The 15,937-nt window shown below is 41.2% G+C and overlaps 1 protein-coding gene across 2 annotated transcripts in view; it reads right to left on the bottom strand.

Moving 5' to 3' along the window:
* The window catches only part of VSNL1 (visinin like 1), an 83,833-nt gene that overhangs the window by 44,196 nt on the left and 23,700 nt on the right, over positions 1-15,937 (bottom strand). For both annotated transcript variants that reach the window (XM_066386194.1, XM_066386193.1), the window contains exon 2: positions 3,529-3,695. In XM_066386194.1, coding sequence (XP_066242291.1) covers positions 3,529-3,690 — 162 coding nt within the window. In that variant the 5' untranslated portion in view covers positions 3,691-3,695. The remainder of the gene's footprint in view (positions 1-3,528; positions 3,696-15,937) is intronic.

Here is a 15,937-nt window from a genome sequence, read left to right as displayed (position 1 = left end):
TCCTGCCTCCAGTCTTTTTGTGACATGGGACAGATTGCCTCACTTCTATGAACCTCAGTTTTAAGTATTTTCGAACCTAGTCTTAGTGAAAGAGTTCCTTTATATCTGGGCTACAAAGGCTTCCGCAGGTGAGGGCTTGCGGCTCCTGGCTCTGCAGCAGAAGGCCCCTCCCATTATCTAGCCCTGCTCCACGCCTCATCGGAATTTGCTCCGCTGCCCGGAGGTGACTGTCCTGGAGCCTGGGTCAGGTCCGCCACAGGAGACGGGCTAGGCTGGCCACAGACAGGAGGGCAGAGGCCACAGGCCGTTTTGCTCGCTCAGCTGTATTCCAGGACATGTCAACTCCCACACTCAGCTAGAAAGAGCCACTGAAGTGGAGAAGGACCGTGACTTGCTGAATCTTTGCACTTTTCAGCAACATTAAAGGAAGTTTTCTTCCTCTCAGCCCTTCTCCTGGTCCTCATTATATAATCCACAATTTTCTGCACTTCTCCTTTCTTGCCTATCAGACTTGTCTTTGTCTTTGTCTGTGTTTTTGTTTTTGTTTTTTCCTCAGCATGTAGCATTATTTCCTACATGATTCTTCTTTGTATTATGTCCTTGGACAATTCTGGAAGGAGAGGAAACTTTGTCTACTTTCTGACGATTTGATACAAGAGTACAGGCTGTGTTTGAATATGGCTGTTAAGAGGCTGCCAAGAGTCTCAACACCATCCAGAAAGTCATACATTCTCTTCCCGGAACAAAAAACTCCACTCTGGGCTGGGCTGGGCTGGGGGAGGGGAGGTGGCAGGTTTTGTTGGTTCACACACATCAGTGCTCCACAAAGTGCTGAGCTGTGCTTAATGTTTACATCCGCCCTTCTCCCCGTCTTGAGGCTGCTGCTTTTTCGGGGATGAGTATTTCCGGTATATAAATGAGATACCTCATTTCCTTCATTTCAGCTATGTCTTCAAAGGCAAAACCCCTCTCATTTTAAACAAATAGTGAGGAACATGGCACACAGAGTTCTCTTAAAAACAGAGTGACAGCTGGCATGACCTTAAGTGATATGAAAGTGTCTTTGACAAGCTTCATTTTTGTCTGTACTTTCCTTGAGGCTGAGAGTGAAGGCAGTTCTGAGGCTCAGCTAACTCCTGGGTGATAAAATGGTCAAAGATGTGACTTTGAAAACTATGAAGAGAGGTATGTATAATAGTCTAGGAAGATGCATACTATCACACTTTTCTGCAATAGCAATTTATATCAATTGAATAATAAGTGCATTTCTCAGCACTTGTATATAAAAGATCTTCACATGCTAAAAATGAATTACTTAGATCTTCTAGAAATGTCACAGTTACCTTATAACATGCCAGTATATGTGTACCATTCTACACATACTTACAATTTTTTATATATCTAGAGCATTCATGTTCTCAGCTTTGCAGTAATGATCATTTTGAGTCCCTGACATTCATCAGTAGTCCATGCAGGGTTAGTGAGCTTTCAATAATGACATAAGTCCCTGCAAACTCACCACCCAAAACCATAGCTATGACTTTGACACAATGTGTATCTCACGATGTGGCTGTACCCCCATGTCATCTCTTACCTCTTCCCCACTGGTATAATCAGTCTAAATCCTGTGTTTGCCACTATCTTGCTTTCCTTTTTATATGATTTCATAGCATTTTTTGTAGTCTTATGTTATTTGTGTTTAATTTAGAATGTTTTGAGACTTACTTTATTGCACTTACTGTTTCAGTGTCACTACAGTTCAATTCTTTTAACTGCTTGTGTGACTATACCACAGTTGATTTTCCACTCCCCTCTGATGGGCATTTGTGTTGTTTCCCAGCTTTGCTATTGTGAACAGTGCAGCTGTGAGCATTCTCAGACATGTCCTTTCTTTTTTTTTTAATTAATTTTTTTTTAATTTATAACTTTATTTACTTATTTTGTCACAGTGACAGAGAGAGTCAGAGAGAGAGACAGACAGGAAGGGAGAGAGGTGAGAAGCATCAATTCTTTGTTGCGGCACCTTAGCTGTTCGTTAATTGCTTTCTCATATGTGCCTTGACAGGGGGGTGGTGGCTACAGCAGACTGAGTGACCCCTTGCTTGAGCCAGAGACCTCGGGCTCAAGCTGGTGAGCTTTGCTAAAACCAGATGAGCCCGCACTCAAGCTGACGACCTTGGGGTCTCGAACCTGGGTCCTCAGCATCTTAGTCCGATGCTCCATCCACTGCACCACTGCCTGGTCAGTCAACATGTCCTTTCTTGTACATGTTCTAGGATGGAGTTCTGCAGCTCACGCTATGTGAAATGTTCAACTTCAAGAGATAATGACGTCTCATATTTTATGCAAGCATCCTATACACATACATGCATGTGGATGTTTCAGATTGCTCAAATGGTGTAATCTGAATTGTACACTTACATGGTGAAATCAATATTTTATATTGGGTATTTTAGTCAGAAAAAATTAAAAGAAAGAGTGCACATTTCTTCCACAAGCCTAACATTATATAACTAGACACAAAATGGAAGGTGTTGAATCATGCCTGATATACCTCAGACCAACCCAGACAACAGCACTGCAGTAGAAATGATACCTTCCATGGAACAGTTTATCTAATGTCCTGGAAAAGATTATCTTCCTAACAGTACAAAATGCCGAGTTAAGAGTCCATGTTGTAGACTTTGATGCCCAATGTACATCAGACCTCCCCTACCCCCTTCTACATGCAATGCTGAGGAAATTTGTTTTTTCTTATCTGCAAATAGGAAGGACCTTTCTCGGTTGGAAAACCCATGTACTTTCTCTTTAACTGAGAGAGGTACAGATAACCTTTCAAGCCAAACAATAGCAGCTTGTCAATAATCATCAGCAAACATGATTATCTAAAATTTTACTGTTCTTTTACCAACCTCTGTCATTCTCTAAACCCTCATCAGTATTTGATTGAACAATTATTCTTCTTGTTCAGAAACTGCTTATCTCTGGAACAAAACACACCCTTTTACTTTTTTAAAATTGTCAATTTTTTCTTTTTTTTAAAAAAATATTTATTTAATTTTTGGGGGAGGCATCGGTTAATACAACTGTATAGGTTTCAGGTGTAAAATTTTATAATACATCACCTGTACACTATGTTATATATCCACTGTCCCAAACCAAGTCTTCTTCTACCACCATTATCCTCGCCTTTACTGACTTTGACCTCCCCCCCACCTTCTCTCTCTGGTAATCACCATACTGTTGTCTGTGTATATGAGGTTTTCTTTTTCTTTTTTCTTAATACATCTAACTTTTTCACCCAGCTCCTTAACTCTCCTCCCGTCTGACAGCAGTCAGTCTGTTCTCTGTATCTATGAGTCTGTTTCTATTTGTGTGTGTGTGTGTGTGTGTGTGTGTGTGTGTGTGTGTGTGTGTGTGTGTGTAAAACAAACTGGGTACTCTGAGTTATAATTCCACATGAAGCTACACTTCACGAAGAAAATGTTTTCTGGCTTGAGAATAAAAGAAGTGGAGAAGACAACCTACCTTCACATAGAGCTGCTGGAATTCCTCGAGATTCAGCCTCCCGCTGGGACAGTCCTTGAGGAAGCCTTTGTACCACTGCTTGAGCTCGTGCTCGTTAAACTCTGTGCTCTTCACTAGGTCCTCCATCACTTCGGGGGCCAGCTTGCTATTCTGTTTCCCCATTCTGCCTGAAGAAAAGCAAGTTAATGCAATTAGTGTCATGGCTGTGATTATTCCAAACCTGGTTAAGAGCCAAGCTGGAGTTCTGAGCAGTTCCTTGGTGGAAACTCTCTCCCAGGGGTCTGATCAAAGTCTCACTAAGTCTACTTCCTTCTGTGTGCTGTTCCAGAAAAGAAATGAGCACAAAATGCTCTTCCCGCATCTCAAAAGTAGAGCTCATCTTCCTCCATTGTGCGCCATCTTTCACATGACATTGATTACCAAATGGAGAGACAGCTGTCCCCTTTTATGCAACTCATATAAAGTATATGGAGACTGCTTATATTTTCCTTCTATGAATTAAGTTTATTAGCATTTGCTGTGCAGGTGCCTAATCCTCTACATTTTGTTTGTGGGATTACTAAAATTATTGACAAGAACAATAAGAAGGCTTTATAGCCAAACGATCAAAAAGTGGTTTGGAAAATCTGATTCACAATGGTAGGGAGTCTCAGTTGTTATAGTTCTTAAAGTTGCAGCTTTTTTTTTTTTTTCTCAAATGGGAACAGCTCAATTTTATTAGTTGCATCAATTCTCCATTTCTCGTCTCATCTTCAGAGACTTCCTACAAAATTGCTTCCAGTGTTGATCAATGCTTGGATGCTTTTTCAAAAGATTGGTTGGCAAATTTCAGTTGACATAATTCAATTCTTTCTTTATTACTGCTGGTAAGTAAAAAATAATAGGGCATAGAATAAAGTTACCTATATTGATTATTTGCCAGGTTGTGTGGCCTTTATCATAGTAAGAATGTAGGTAAACAGAGCATAGGTTAGAAATCATTCTTGAGTTTTACTCCCTGTTTAGCCATTTACTATGACTGTTACTTGTGGCAATATTAATGAACTGCTTATCTTCAATTTCTTCCTAAATAAAGCATATATAATAATAAAACTCTTTCAGATTTACTGTGATGGCTAATTAAGAAATAGGTAGGTAAATAAAGATTAAAAATACTCCAAAATTAAGATAGTTGTACTAGCACAGGAAAATTAAGAATGACTTAAAAATGTTTCCTTTAGTGTCATTTTATAATAAAAAAAATAAAAACACAACAAATTAATCACAAATTGATTTTAAAAGTCAAGGTAAACTTGAAAATCTAAGGGATCACCAAAATAAGAAAAAAGTACTTTAAAATAATGTTAGAAGAAATTGAGTTAGGTTTTGAAGAATTTACCCAAGTGGATCTAGTGCTTCATTTAACATGTTTGAGACAAATTCTTTCCCAGGCTCTAGGCAGGTTTACACTTGCAATAACCCAGAAAAGATCATCTCATCACATACTTGCTTATTATCATTGTTTTTTTTTACCTCCTTCTAAAACAGAGTCCACACCCATTGTCAGCAACTTGCCCTAACACTGAACAATTCTTTTACTGAATTGAAACTAAGCCAACACCTCCAGGGCAGGTTTCCTCCTTGGCACCATGACGACAGCACACAACCCTGTGAGAAGACACCGTTCAAGTGGTCATTGGTGTTCTAGGCTCTTCTGTTTGAGAAAATGACCTGAGGATCATCATCTACACCCTTTACCACGGAGCTTCTCTACTTATTTTTGCTCTTAATTTCAAGTTCTAAGTCTCTTATTAACAACTGTCTCTTAATTATAAATAACTGTGGGATTCCACAGCTGGATATGGAAATCAAGTAAGTACTCAGGTGTCAGGTTTAATTAATCTGAGTAAGAAAACTGTAATTGATGGTTATCCTGATAATCAAAAGATGTATTACCATAACTTTCAGTACTTCACTTTGTTCTTTTCAGTAGAGAATTACAAATCTTCATTATTGAGCTAGAATCTTACCTAATGATAATAGCCACTAAATACTGAGTGTTGGCTTGGGGTAGGCTGTGTGTGGCATTCACATTCTTGCCTATGACCCTGTGACAACTTGGTCATAAGGATTAGGGCAGCTCTTTCAAGATCATACAAATAATCTGTGGCAGAACTAAAATTTGAACCCGGAACTGTAAGACGCCTATGCACAATCACAGACAGGTGGATGGAAGGTGTGTTTGGAGAAGGAACAGGAGGAGAAAAGAAGGAAGGTTTGAAAGGCTGAATCAGAGTCTCTTGGCACTGCAAAAAAAAGGATGAGAGAAAGATCAGTCACTTTGCCAGGGCCTTGTTTGGAAAACACGGTTAGATTTACCAAAACCACAAGCTCAGAAGGGAGTTTGTATTAATAATGGGAAAATGGATTATTGGTTATTTAAAACCACCTCCTCCAAATGCCTTTAGAAAGTCAAAGTGTCAGTTTCTCTCTTGGACAAAAAAGCTTGGATTCTCCGTGGATTATTTATGATTCTTAAACTGTACTTATTGCCTAGAAAAAGGGTGGTCTCTTATACACACAAGAAACATCATCAGGACCATAAATTACACTTCTGAAGACTCAAATGCATAACTTTATGCATCTTGGTTACACTTCATGGTCAGGACTATTATTCAGGTGTGTCTGGCAATGGGTGAATCATGCAGAAAATAAAATTCTGAACTGGCTCAAAGTGGCTTTGACAATGCCTTCATCAGGATTTGGCTGGATTAATGATCAGCCTTCTTACTGGGCTCACTGACTCCAACCCACCTTTTCTGCATGGCTGCTTGAATAAATTTCTGAAATATAAACCTAGCCATCTAATCCTCTTCCCCAAACCCTCAGCCATTCTCCATTGTCTACAGAATGTAGTCCCATCTCCATGCGATGCCATAGGTCCTGCCTACTCATCTGTCTTTTTGTTTCATGTGCCAGGCAATCATCAACTATCACAGGTCCCGAAGCTTACATGCTTCCACAGGTCCATGCCATGCACATGTTGTTCTCTTTTCTTAGAATGGCATGTCTTTGTTCTGCTCAGCAGACTTTTTCTTCTTTAAGTGGCTTCGGCTCACACACCACCTCCTTCCATGAGACCTTTGCAGACTTCCCAAGGCCAATATAGACATCCTTTCTCCAAGGCATCCCCCCTATCTTGTAAATTAAAGCTTCCTCGATTATTCTTCATTTCCCTATTGGAATGTTAGTTTCTAGAGAGAGAGAACTGTCTTTTATTTATCTTTGCTTCCTTGGTACCTCATTCTAGGTGCTCAACAAGGATTTTTTAAAGAAATGAACGAATGAGGGGTACTGCATTATGTAGTAGGTGCTCAAGAACCTTGTCACTGATCATCAAGTTATGGTATTTGGTATGTTTTTTTTATAGGAAAATCAGTCTCAGAATAATCTATATATGAGGAGAATCAGCGTATCCATAAGTATAAATACAAAGTGCAGGCAGCGTATGGCAGGAATGTTTCATTTAAGCGTATAAGAACTAGTCTGTTCTCCCAGAGGTTGTTCTCTTGCCTGTCTTCATCATTAAATTCTGAACCCCTTGAAGGTAGGGCCCGTGCTTTTATCTCAGTGCCCTCAGTTCTTAGCATAGGGTGGTTCTTAGTAATGTTTGATAAATGAATGAGAAAGCATACATGGGCTAACCCTCCCCACCTCTACTCCTTTTGTTCTGGGGCTGCAGTGGCTATGGGTTAAATAGTCTATTTCACTTGGGACCAGGAATACAGAAAGGGTAAAAATGAAAGGAAGACTTATCACATTCCCAGTGAAAATATTCCATGGCATAATAGAAGGGAGATGCATCCCAGCTGTTTCTAATTGATTCTGTGATCTTGGATAAGATTCTTTGCTCCCTGTTGCTCGATTTTCCTCTTTGAAAGATGAGTGAATTGAACCAGATGGTCTTTAAGGCCCTTCTAACCTGCCATGCACTGACTTGTAATATAATTTTTGTAAATATGAAAATTTGAGTCACAGACTTCAAATTGGCTATCTCAAAAAAGTCAGCACATGTGGATTTTTTTTTTAACCTGTGGACCTGTCAGTACTTGAGTGTTTGCTACTTTAGAAGAGAGGGAACAGAAACTAAGTGTATTATTTTTAAATTTGAGGTCTAGGCTACAAGGTAAAAACCAGTCACAAACCAAATCATTTCTCACTGTTTGAGTTACCATAAGGAGAAACTCAGTACTAGGCACAAAATGGGACTGGTGGAGGGGTTCTGATGGGCAAAGGAACCTCACCAGGGATGGGCAGGCCCTCGAGTGAAAGCCCAGTGCCACTTAATTGCAGAAAACACTAACTTTTTATACACCACAGGTTACCAAAGGCCTTTGTGCAACATTTGCTTGTATAATAATGCTGTAAGAAAAGGATTATTGTCATCTTCTCTTTATTGATGAGGAGTTTGCGGTCAGAGAAATTAAGCAATTTACTGTAGCTCAAACAGCTAATAAAAAGCTTAGTACAGAATGAAAGAAGTCCCCTGGAGCCCTTCTGGTCGCTAATACAGGCTGTCATCTCTTGCCTGGATTCTGCAACCACCTCCTAACTGGTCTTGCTGCCTTGAGGTTTACCCACCTCTCATGCACTTCCTACCCTGTCTTGATAGCAGGATCCAGAGCAGAAAGGGCAGAGCATGTAAGAGTGCTCTTAGGTGAAAACTGGAAGACTTCCTGGAAGAGAGAAAAGGGCCACCAGGGGAGCTAAGAAGCACCCACCAACATCTTCCTCCATAAAACATTTTTGGTTGTAAAAAGGATTCAAATAAAATGTGTTTGTGTGTGTGTTGCCCTGAGTTGACCCTGACCCATGCTAATATCTACATCCAGCTTCCCAGGCTGGGGTGAAGCACACAGAACAGCAGGTCCAGAGAGACGGCCTGTCCCAACCGCAGGTACAGACACACAGCAGGAAAACGGCCCTGGAAATAGGGCTCAGAGCAGAGAGGAAAGGGCTTGAGAGGCTCAGTGTGGACGCCTGTGGAATATAAGACAGTGTAAGGTACAGGAGGAGGCCTGACGGGAAGATGAGCTGGTTCTAGTGGCAGATGACCCGGGTCCACCCTTCGATAGCTCAGGTCCTCTCTCCAGGCTGAGCTCTTCACCTGACCATGAAAATAACTGCAAGAGAATAGCCTTGTTCAGGCTTGGACTCCTGCCCAAATCACTCTTTCCTTTTCTTACCACCTGTCTACATCTTACTTCTTATGCAAGACTTGGTCCCAAAGCTGTCTTCTCCATGACACTCTCTACAAACTCCCACTACTTTCCTTTACTCCTTGTCCTTGATTCAGGCCTGATTAACTCTGGGTAAGTCAGTTCAGCACACATTTATAGGCTTTTCTGTGAGAAAGGCTGGGGCTGGGCACAGTGGGGCACACAGAGAAGACAGTTTAATCTTGAAGGGCTCAGACCTAAATGCAGGAGATATTCACACCTCCCAAATACAGAGCGTGGTGAGATGAATACCCATAGCACAGAGCTAAAGGTCACAAGGAGCAGAGAGACACTCTCACCAGATCTGGCAACTTCACCTGTAACTGGTCCCCAAGTAAAAACTCTGAAACACTGTTTCCCAAACTTGCCCAAGTTCAAAAATCACCCTTGGTTGTCTTATTAAAATCACAGTTTTATGAGACCCATTCTTACAAGGAATTCTGTCCTTTTAATAAGCAACTTAGGTGAATATGTTTCTCAGTCGATTTGGGAAGCACTGATGTAAACATGAATAAAAATCAAAGCAGATGATCTGAGAAGAAAACACCCAAAGTAGCACAGACATAATTCAAGTTCAGTTTGATTCCTTCCTCCCTGTGGCATCCCTAACATGATTTTACTATCCTGTATTGGGGACACTAGCAGTAAGAATTTAGAAATCACACAACTGAGGATGACCAAAGCTTGAAAAGGTTTGCCTCTGGGCTCTTATGTTTTCTGCCCTTTGGTTTTAGGTTGGAGAGTTTGAAGTTATCCAAGATTCCATGGGCAACTGGCAGCGCTGGGATAAGAACCCTGGTCTCCTGACCTGGTGGGAACTCCCATCCCCTCAGCAAGCTGTCTCCAGGCCCAATTCTCAAAACCTGTAAGCCAGGAGGCATGCTTATCTGTGTGCCAAGATGTTGAAACACTCCCCATCACCACCTATCTTGGATCCTATAAACAAATGACATTAGGTTGCTAGTTTCCAGAGACTGTTAAAACAACTCTGAAAACCAAGACTCGAAGTTGCCCAGCACATTGCATGGGGTATTCTTTTCTAATAAAGGCAAATATTTGACACTCTCGTTCTTTCTGCTCCTCTCCCCTTCATCCTCCTGAAGCCAGGAGTTGACAAGCTCTGAGAGCATCTCCTAGGGTGCAGGGAGCGTGCTGATCACAGCCTGGCCTTTGACACAGCCTCTGGGGACCAGAGTAGCTTTGAGAAAGGGAAGCAATTCTTTCTCCTGGTGTTGTCCGGTGTCTTAACCTCAAACCCTAAACCTCATGAGATTATAGCTAAGGTTCTGTCTGCATGAAATAGGCAGGGGCACAAGCTGCACTCTTGGGGACCCAAGATGAGGGAGTATTTATCTGATGTGTAATAAATGAGGAAACATATTTCATGGCAGTGTTAGAGCAAATGACAAGAGCTTCATTCCAGAAAGTGGAATAAATATATGAAGGTACAAGCAGAAGTGAACCCCAGGGTTGTATCATCTAATACAACCCTGTTGTTTTCTAGAGGAGCCCCAGGGAGGTTAGGGGCCTTATGTCCAGGAACACAGGGAGTTAGTGACAGAACCTAGCAGTGCCCTGGCTACTGAGCCTTGGCAATAACACTCGGAGGTCTGTGATCCTTGGTACTCAGATGGGCTAAAGGTCCTAGGCCCTACAGGACTGGGAAAGGCCAATCCATGTCCTCGTGACCAGGGAGTGAAGAGTGGCCTCCTTCCCTCTACAGCTGTCCCTCTACAGCTCAGGGGCTGAGAGCCTTAAGGGTCCTGGAGATTTGTTGAATGGGATAGCCCTGACCCCAAGATGGGAGCTGCCAGTTGACCTTAGCCCTTAAATCTGACTAGGTGGTTCCAAACTAAACTCATCTGGTCACTAGGTTGCCAAGTGCTCAGGGACTCTTATCTGTATGAGATCAAGTGGCTGATCATTCTTGGGAGGCAGACAGACTCAACTGCCACTTCCTTTCTCTTTTCCCAGGCACAAAGAACATTTCCCAAGTACCTGGGAACCACAGCTGAGACCAATGCCACACATGGCATCCAGGTGCTAGGCTATGATTTTAGCAAAGTTCCTGCTCAGACTCAATTTCCTTTTTATTCCTTCTTGTCGGTTCCCTTCTCTGTCAACGTCTTTTATTTTTCACTTACATTTAGTTTAATGGAGAAAAACTGTGTTGGAGTCAGACCTGGGATCAAATGGTTATGCTGCTGCTACATACCAGGGCTATGGCTTTTGATAAATTACTCAGCCTATTTGGAACTTCAGTTTCCTCATCTGTCAAATGAAAATGATGACATTTGCTCATTGGTTTGATCTGAGAATTAATGAGATAACACATTAAATTTCCTCTGATGGTACCTTCCATATAGCAGGCGTTCAATAAACAGTAGCTATTAGTATTCTTATCACAGAAGCCAGCAAACTGTCATCTGGAGCTCCAGAAGACAGGTGGACATGTCAAGATTCAGGTCCAGGCACCTAGGAGTCATCCTAACCTCAATACCTACACCAGACCTGGTGCTTGTAAACAGAAGTACACAAATTGTGAGACATGGAGAATTTACCATGATCCCATTTACTCTCCTTCATTTAAGTAAAAATGCTCCATATCCGACTCAACAGAGGAAAGTCATTTGAGGACCCACAGCTCTGACTAAGCATCAGCAATTGAGAGAAGTTTCCATTCCTCACTCACCCACTGAACAGAAGTGTGAGCTGATTAATAGCTGGTAACCTTTCATCTGGAAGTGTTGCAAGCAGCCACCCACTTTTTTGCATCTTATTTTTACTTGCCTGTATGTCTTGCCTGCGACTATTCAATGTGTTTCCGAGAATCAGTTTCTATGAAAGGAACGAGCCCTCTCTGGCAGTGTCAGAACCTTATTTAATTCTGTGAGGTAGCAGAGGAAATGCTTTCATTAATAATACCAGCCTTCTGTCCAACAGATTGTGTTCTAGGTTGTGCTGCCAAGTCCCAGTGGGGAAGGGGCATGGCCCTTATCTCAGAGCAGCAGGGAGTGGGGAGAGAGAAGTGCAGAACAGGGGCGCCCACGTCACCTGCACACCCCCCATCACAGGGCTAGGAGCAGCCTCAAGCATCAGTGGGGCATGTCTTCTCTTTGCTTTCGGAGAGAGGACCTGGGCATCCTGAGGGCAAGTGGCGTGTCCAAGTGTCTATCAATAATGACAGTCACAGTCTTCTGACTCTTCCACTCTTTCCCCTCCGAGAGCCATTTGCGCTCATTGCGTTCTTAAATTGTTATCTGTGCAGTAATGCTAAAAAACACTGTAACTTGTGGGTGGGTTTTGAATACAGAGAACTTTGAAATTCTCATATAAAAGTAGCTTTATAAAAGTAAAATGTTCTATTTGAAGAAAGTGTGATACTAAACTTATTCAACAAATTTTTACTCAATATTATTATATGTTACAAAGGTAAATATGGTTCCCAAATCTAGCTCTAGTGCAGACCTTTCTTGAATACTAGACAATATATCTATCTGCCTGCTAGGCATGCCCACCTCTGCATCCTATAACCATATCAGACCCAACATGTTATCTTCTTGTGTTACTCTCTGGGTAAAGGACCCTGCCATCTGCCCAGGGATCCATTCAGAGCCTGGAGGGATCCAGGACTCTACCTTCTCCTTCACAGTTCTGTATCTAATCAACCATCCAGTTAAGTAGTTTGTAGATTGAACTTCTTCACTTTCTAAAATTTGATCCATTCTCTGTTGCCACCACCTTAGGTCAAGCCATCATCAGCTCATGTCTCACTGTGATTATTGCAGTAATGTCCTAACTTGTGGCCCCATCTATAGTCTTGCCCTCTGAAAATTCATCTTCCACACTATAACCAAAATGACGTTTCTAAAGCATAAAATCTAAGCATGCCACTGCCCTGCTTAATCTCTTCAGTGGTCTTCCATTATCCTCCTTCTGAATTCAGTACTCAGAGTGGCATTCAAGGCTGCTCAGCTGCGCCTGCTCCATCCCGTCCATGGGGCCTCTTTGGTCTCATCTCTCCCCATGCTCCCACCCAAGGCTCCACCTGGCCGTATCATCTCAAAGCTCTCTGGTTGTGCACTCCACTCTGGTCTTCCAGTAAGCTCCGATCCACATTTCCAGACATAGATGAGGCATCACCTTTGGTGACTTCATTGTCTAGCTTCCTCTTTCACACCCTGGCTCTTGTACACACTGCTGTCACCACAGTAGTCACTCCAAGGCATGTGTGATATCTCCCCAGACCTGGGATTCCTCAAGGTCAGAGTGATTATCAGCTTTGCCCAAGCACCCAGTTCCAAGCTGACCACTGAACAGGTGCCCAGGAAATGTTAAATCAATTAATTACAGTACGATATCTGTTAACAAAGTCCTAGAGCTTGTCCGCTGAACAATGAGAGAGAAGCGATGAAATAGGGATCCAAGATGATTATTCTAAGTGCCATTACAGAAAGACAAGCAAATTGGGTGAAGATTTTTTTACAAAGTTGTCCTTTAAAATTATCTCAAGGAAATAATCACATAAATCTGCAGAGACTTTTATACAGAGGTATTTTACCTCAACATTTTTAAAACAATAAAAATAAAAAGCTTTTTTAAAAAAAAGGACCTAAATGTCCATCATAAAAAACCAGTTATATAGATTTTGGTAGAATTACACAATAGAAATGATAAAGCCATCAAAAACAAGTAGTAATATAAATCTACATTGATTGACATGGATTGGTATTGATTTAATATTATGTATTTAAATTAAAACACATAAATATGCAAAACAACTATATATTTTCAAGCATGAATACTTACCTAAGGACATGTATTCAATATAATAGAAGGGATAAGGGGAATGAAAGTGAGTACAGAAGATAAAAATATATATAATAAAACACAAGAGGAGTTTTATATAGACAATGATGATAGTGTGTCATAAACGAAGAAGTATGATTATCATAAGTGTGCTTATTTTGAAGTTGAGTTCCAAAAAAAAAAAAAGAGAGAGAAGACATTGGAACACACTGTTAAGTAAAGAAAACAAGTCACAAACAGTATGTATAGTATGTATAGTAGCACCTTACCTTTGCTTTATATACATAGGCTCAAGCTTGTCTGTGTAGGAAATTTGGTCAGTATGTAATTTTCATAAAAATCTTAAAAGTACTTACAACCATGGGCTATAATATAATGATAATATTTCACCTCTCATCTTTCTGAACTTTTTATAATGAGCACATATAACATTTATAATCAGATAATATGTAGATAAATAATTTCAACAAACAAATGACTTTTCTTCACTAAACAAGCAATTTCAGGAATCTTGAAAAGACAACTCTTTGGTACTTTCAATTAAAGCACTCCATTTTTTTTTTTTTTTTTTTTTTTTTTTTTTACAGGGACAGAGAGAGAGTCAGAGAGGGATAGACAGGGACAGACAGACAAGAATGGAGAGAGATGTGAAGCATCAATCATCAGGTTTTTGTTGCAACACCTTAGTTGTTCATTGATTGCTTTCTCATATGTGCCTTGACCGTGGGCCTTCAGCAGACTGAGTAATCCTTTGCTCGAGCCAGTAAACTTGGGTCCAAGCTGGTGAGCTTTTTGCTCAAGCCAGTTGTGCCCACGCTCAAGCTGGCGACCTTGGGGTCTCAAACCTGGGTCCTCCACATCCCAGTCCGACGCTCTATCCACTGCGCCACCGCCTGGTCAGGCTAAAGTGCTCCATTTTTAAACAATTATTTCACAACAATATTTTAGGACTCATTTGTCGTCCAAAGACCTTTAAGTTCTGAGGCCCATCATGTTTAGTTCCAGGTTAAGTGATGAATATGGAAGAGAAGCGTGGGAGAACCTCAAGTCTGACACCTTCTCACCTGTCTCAGCACCCTGAAGAAGGAATGGTGGGGAAACAGTGCTGTGGAGAAATCCCTGGGTCAGAGTCTCTGACTCTCAGGATAACCATGTTAGGAAACGTCACCGCCTGGTCAGGCATGTTAGGAAACATCTTTAAGGTTACCTTCTGTGAGATAGATTAAAATAATGTTACACACAGTATTGTGATAAGGTTATCACACAGTTTAAAGAAATTTAAGATAGGAAAGAGCTTTCTATATTATAATGATTGAAAGTCAAAGTTGAAAGATAGAAAATTCAAAGAGAAAAAACAGATGATCCACAGGTCATTACTTCTGGGAGCCTAAGGCCAGATCTAAGATTGTTTAATGAGGTCCAGAGAAGCATCTACTTAAAGGTCAAAGGAAAGAGCCAAAAAGGTAAAGGAGAGAAGAATTTGCTGCTCGAAAGTAGGCCTCTTTGGCATAAAGAATATTTTAGGCTGATTATTTTTAAGAAACAACAGACATAGGATTCTCTAAAAACTGAGTCTGGAAGACCTATCTAAATGTATCTTTGTACACTCAGGTCTTTGTTCCAGGAAGAGGGAGATGACTAAATCTCTAGAAACTCTTATCTATGGAGAAAGCTGCTGATTTAAATCTGTATAACAACCTTCCTCTTGATTGTTGTGTTTTGACTGATATCCTTCCCTCCCAACCAACACCTTTTGTCCTTACCGGAGATGGTATTTAAGGTGGTGACTGAGGCCACTGTGAAGAGTTACACAGTTTTCCTGGCTATCTCCCATGTACACATGTACACAGGAAGCACACATGTGGGGTGAGGTACAGAGCTAGCTAGTTAAAAACCTAGAAGGAGAGATGGAAAGTATATTTCTTCCTTTGCAAATAGTAGTGTCTGTCTCTCAATGTGTCTGTAGATTCACCTCCCCAGCCCTCTTTTTAGTACATAAGGAAATGGTAATTTACTCAATGGTCAGGGCCACCATTCTAGGTCCTCAACCTGTAACTGTTGGGCATGAAATCAGCTGATAACCTCAGGTAAAATTTTCCAGGGCTTTTCCAAATGGCCTAGGTGTGTTTTCTGTGCATTAATAGGTTCATGGGACACCTTTCCCAAACACCAGAGCTGGGTTTCAGTCCCAATTCTGCCGGTGCTTTTCCGTGTGCTGTCAGGAAAAGTCAGCTTCTTTGAGCTTCAGTTTTCTCATCTTCAGAAGTACTATGAAAGTTTCCACCTCATCTAATTCACCAGGTCATTGTAGGGAACAAACCGTGGCCGCAGTTTGTAAATTG

This window comes from Saccopteryx leptura, chromosome 5, assembly GCF_036850995.1.
Source record: "Saccopteryx leptura isolate mSacLep1 chromosome 5, mSacLep1_pri_phased_curated, whole genome shotgun sequence".
In the NCBI taxonomy this organism is placed as follows: domain Eukaryota; kingdom Metazoa; phylum Chordata; class Mammalia; order Chiroptera; family Emballonuridae; genus Saccopteryx; species Saccopteryx leptura.
This window is presented reverse-complemented; position numbering and strand designations above follow the sequence as displayed.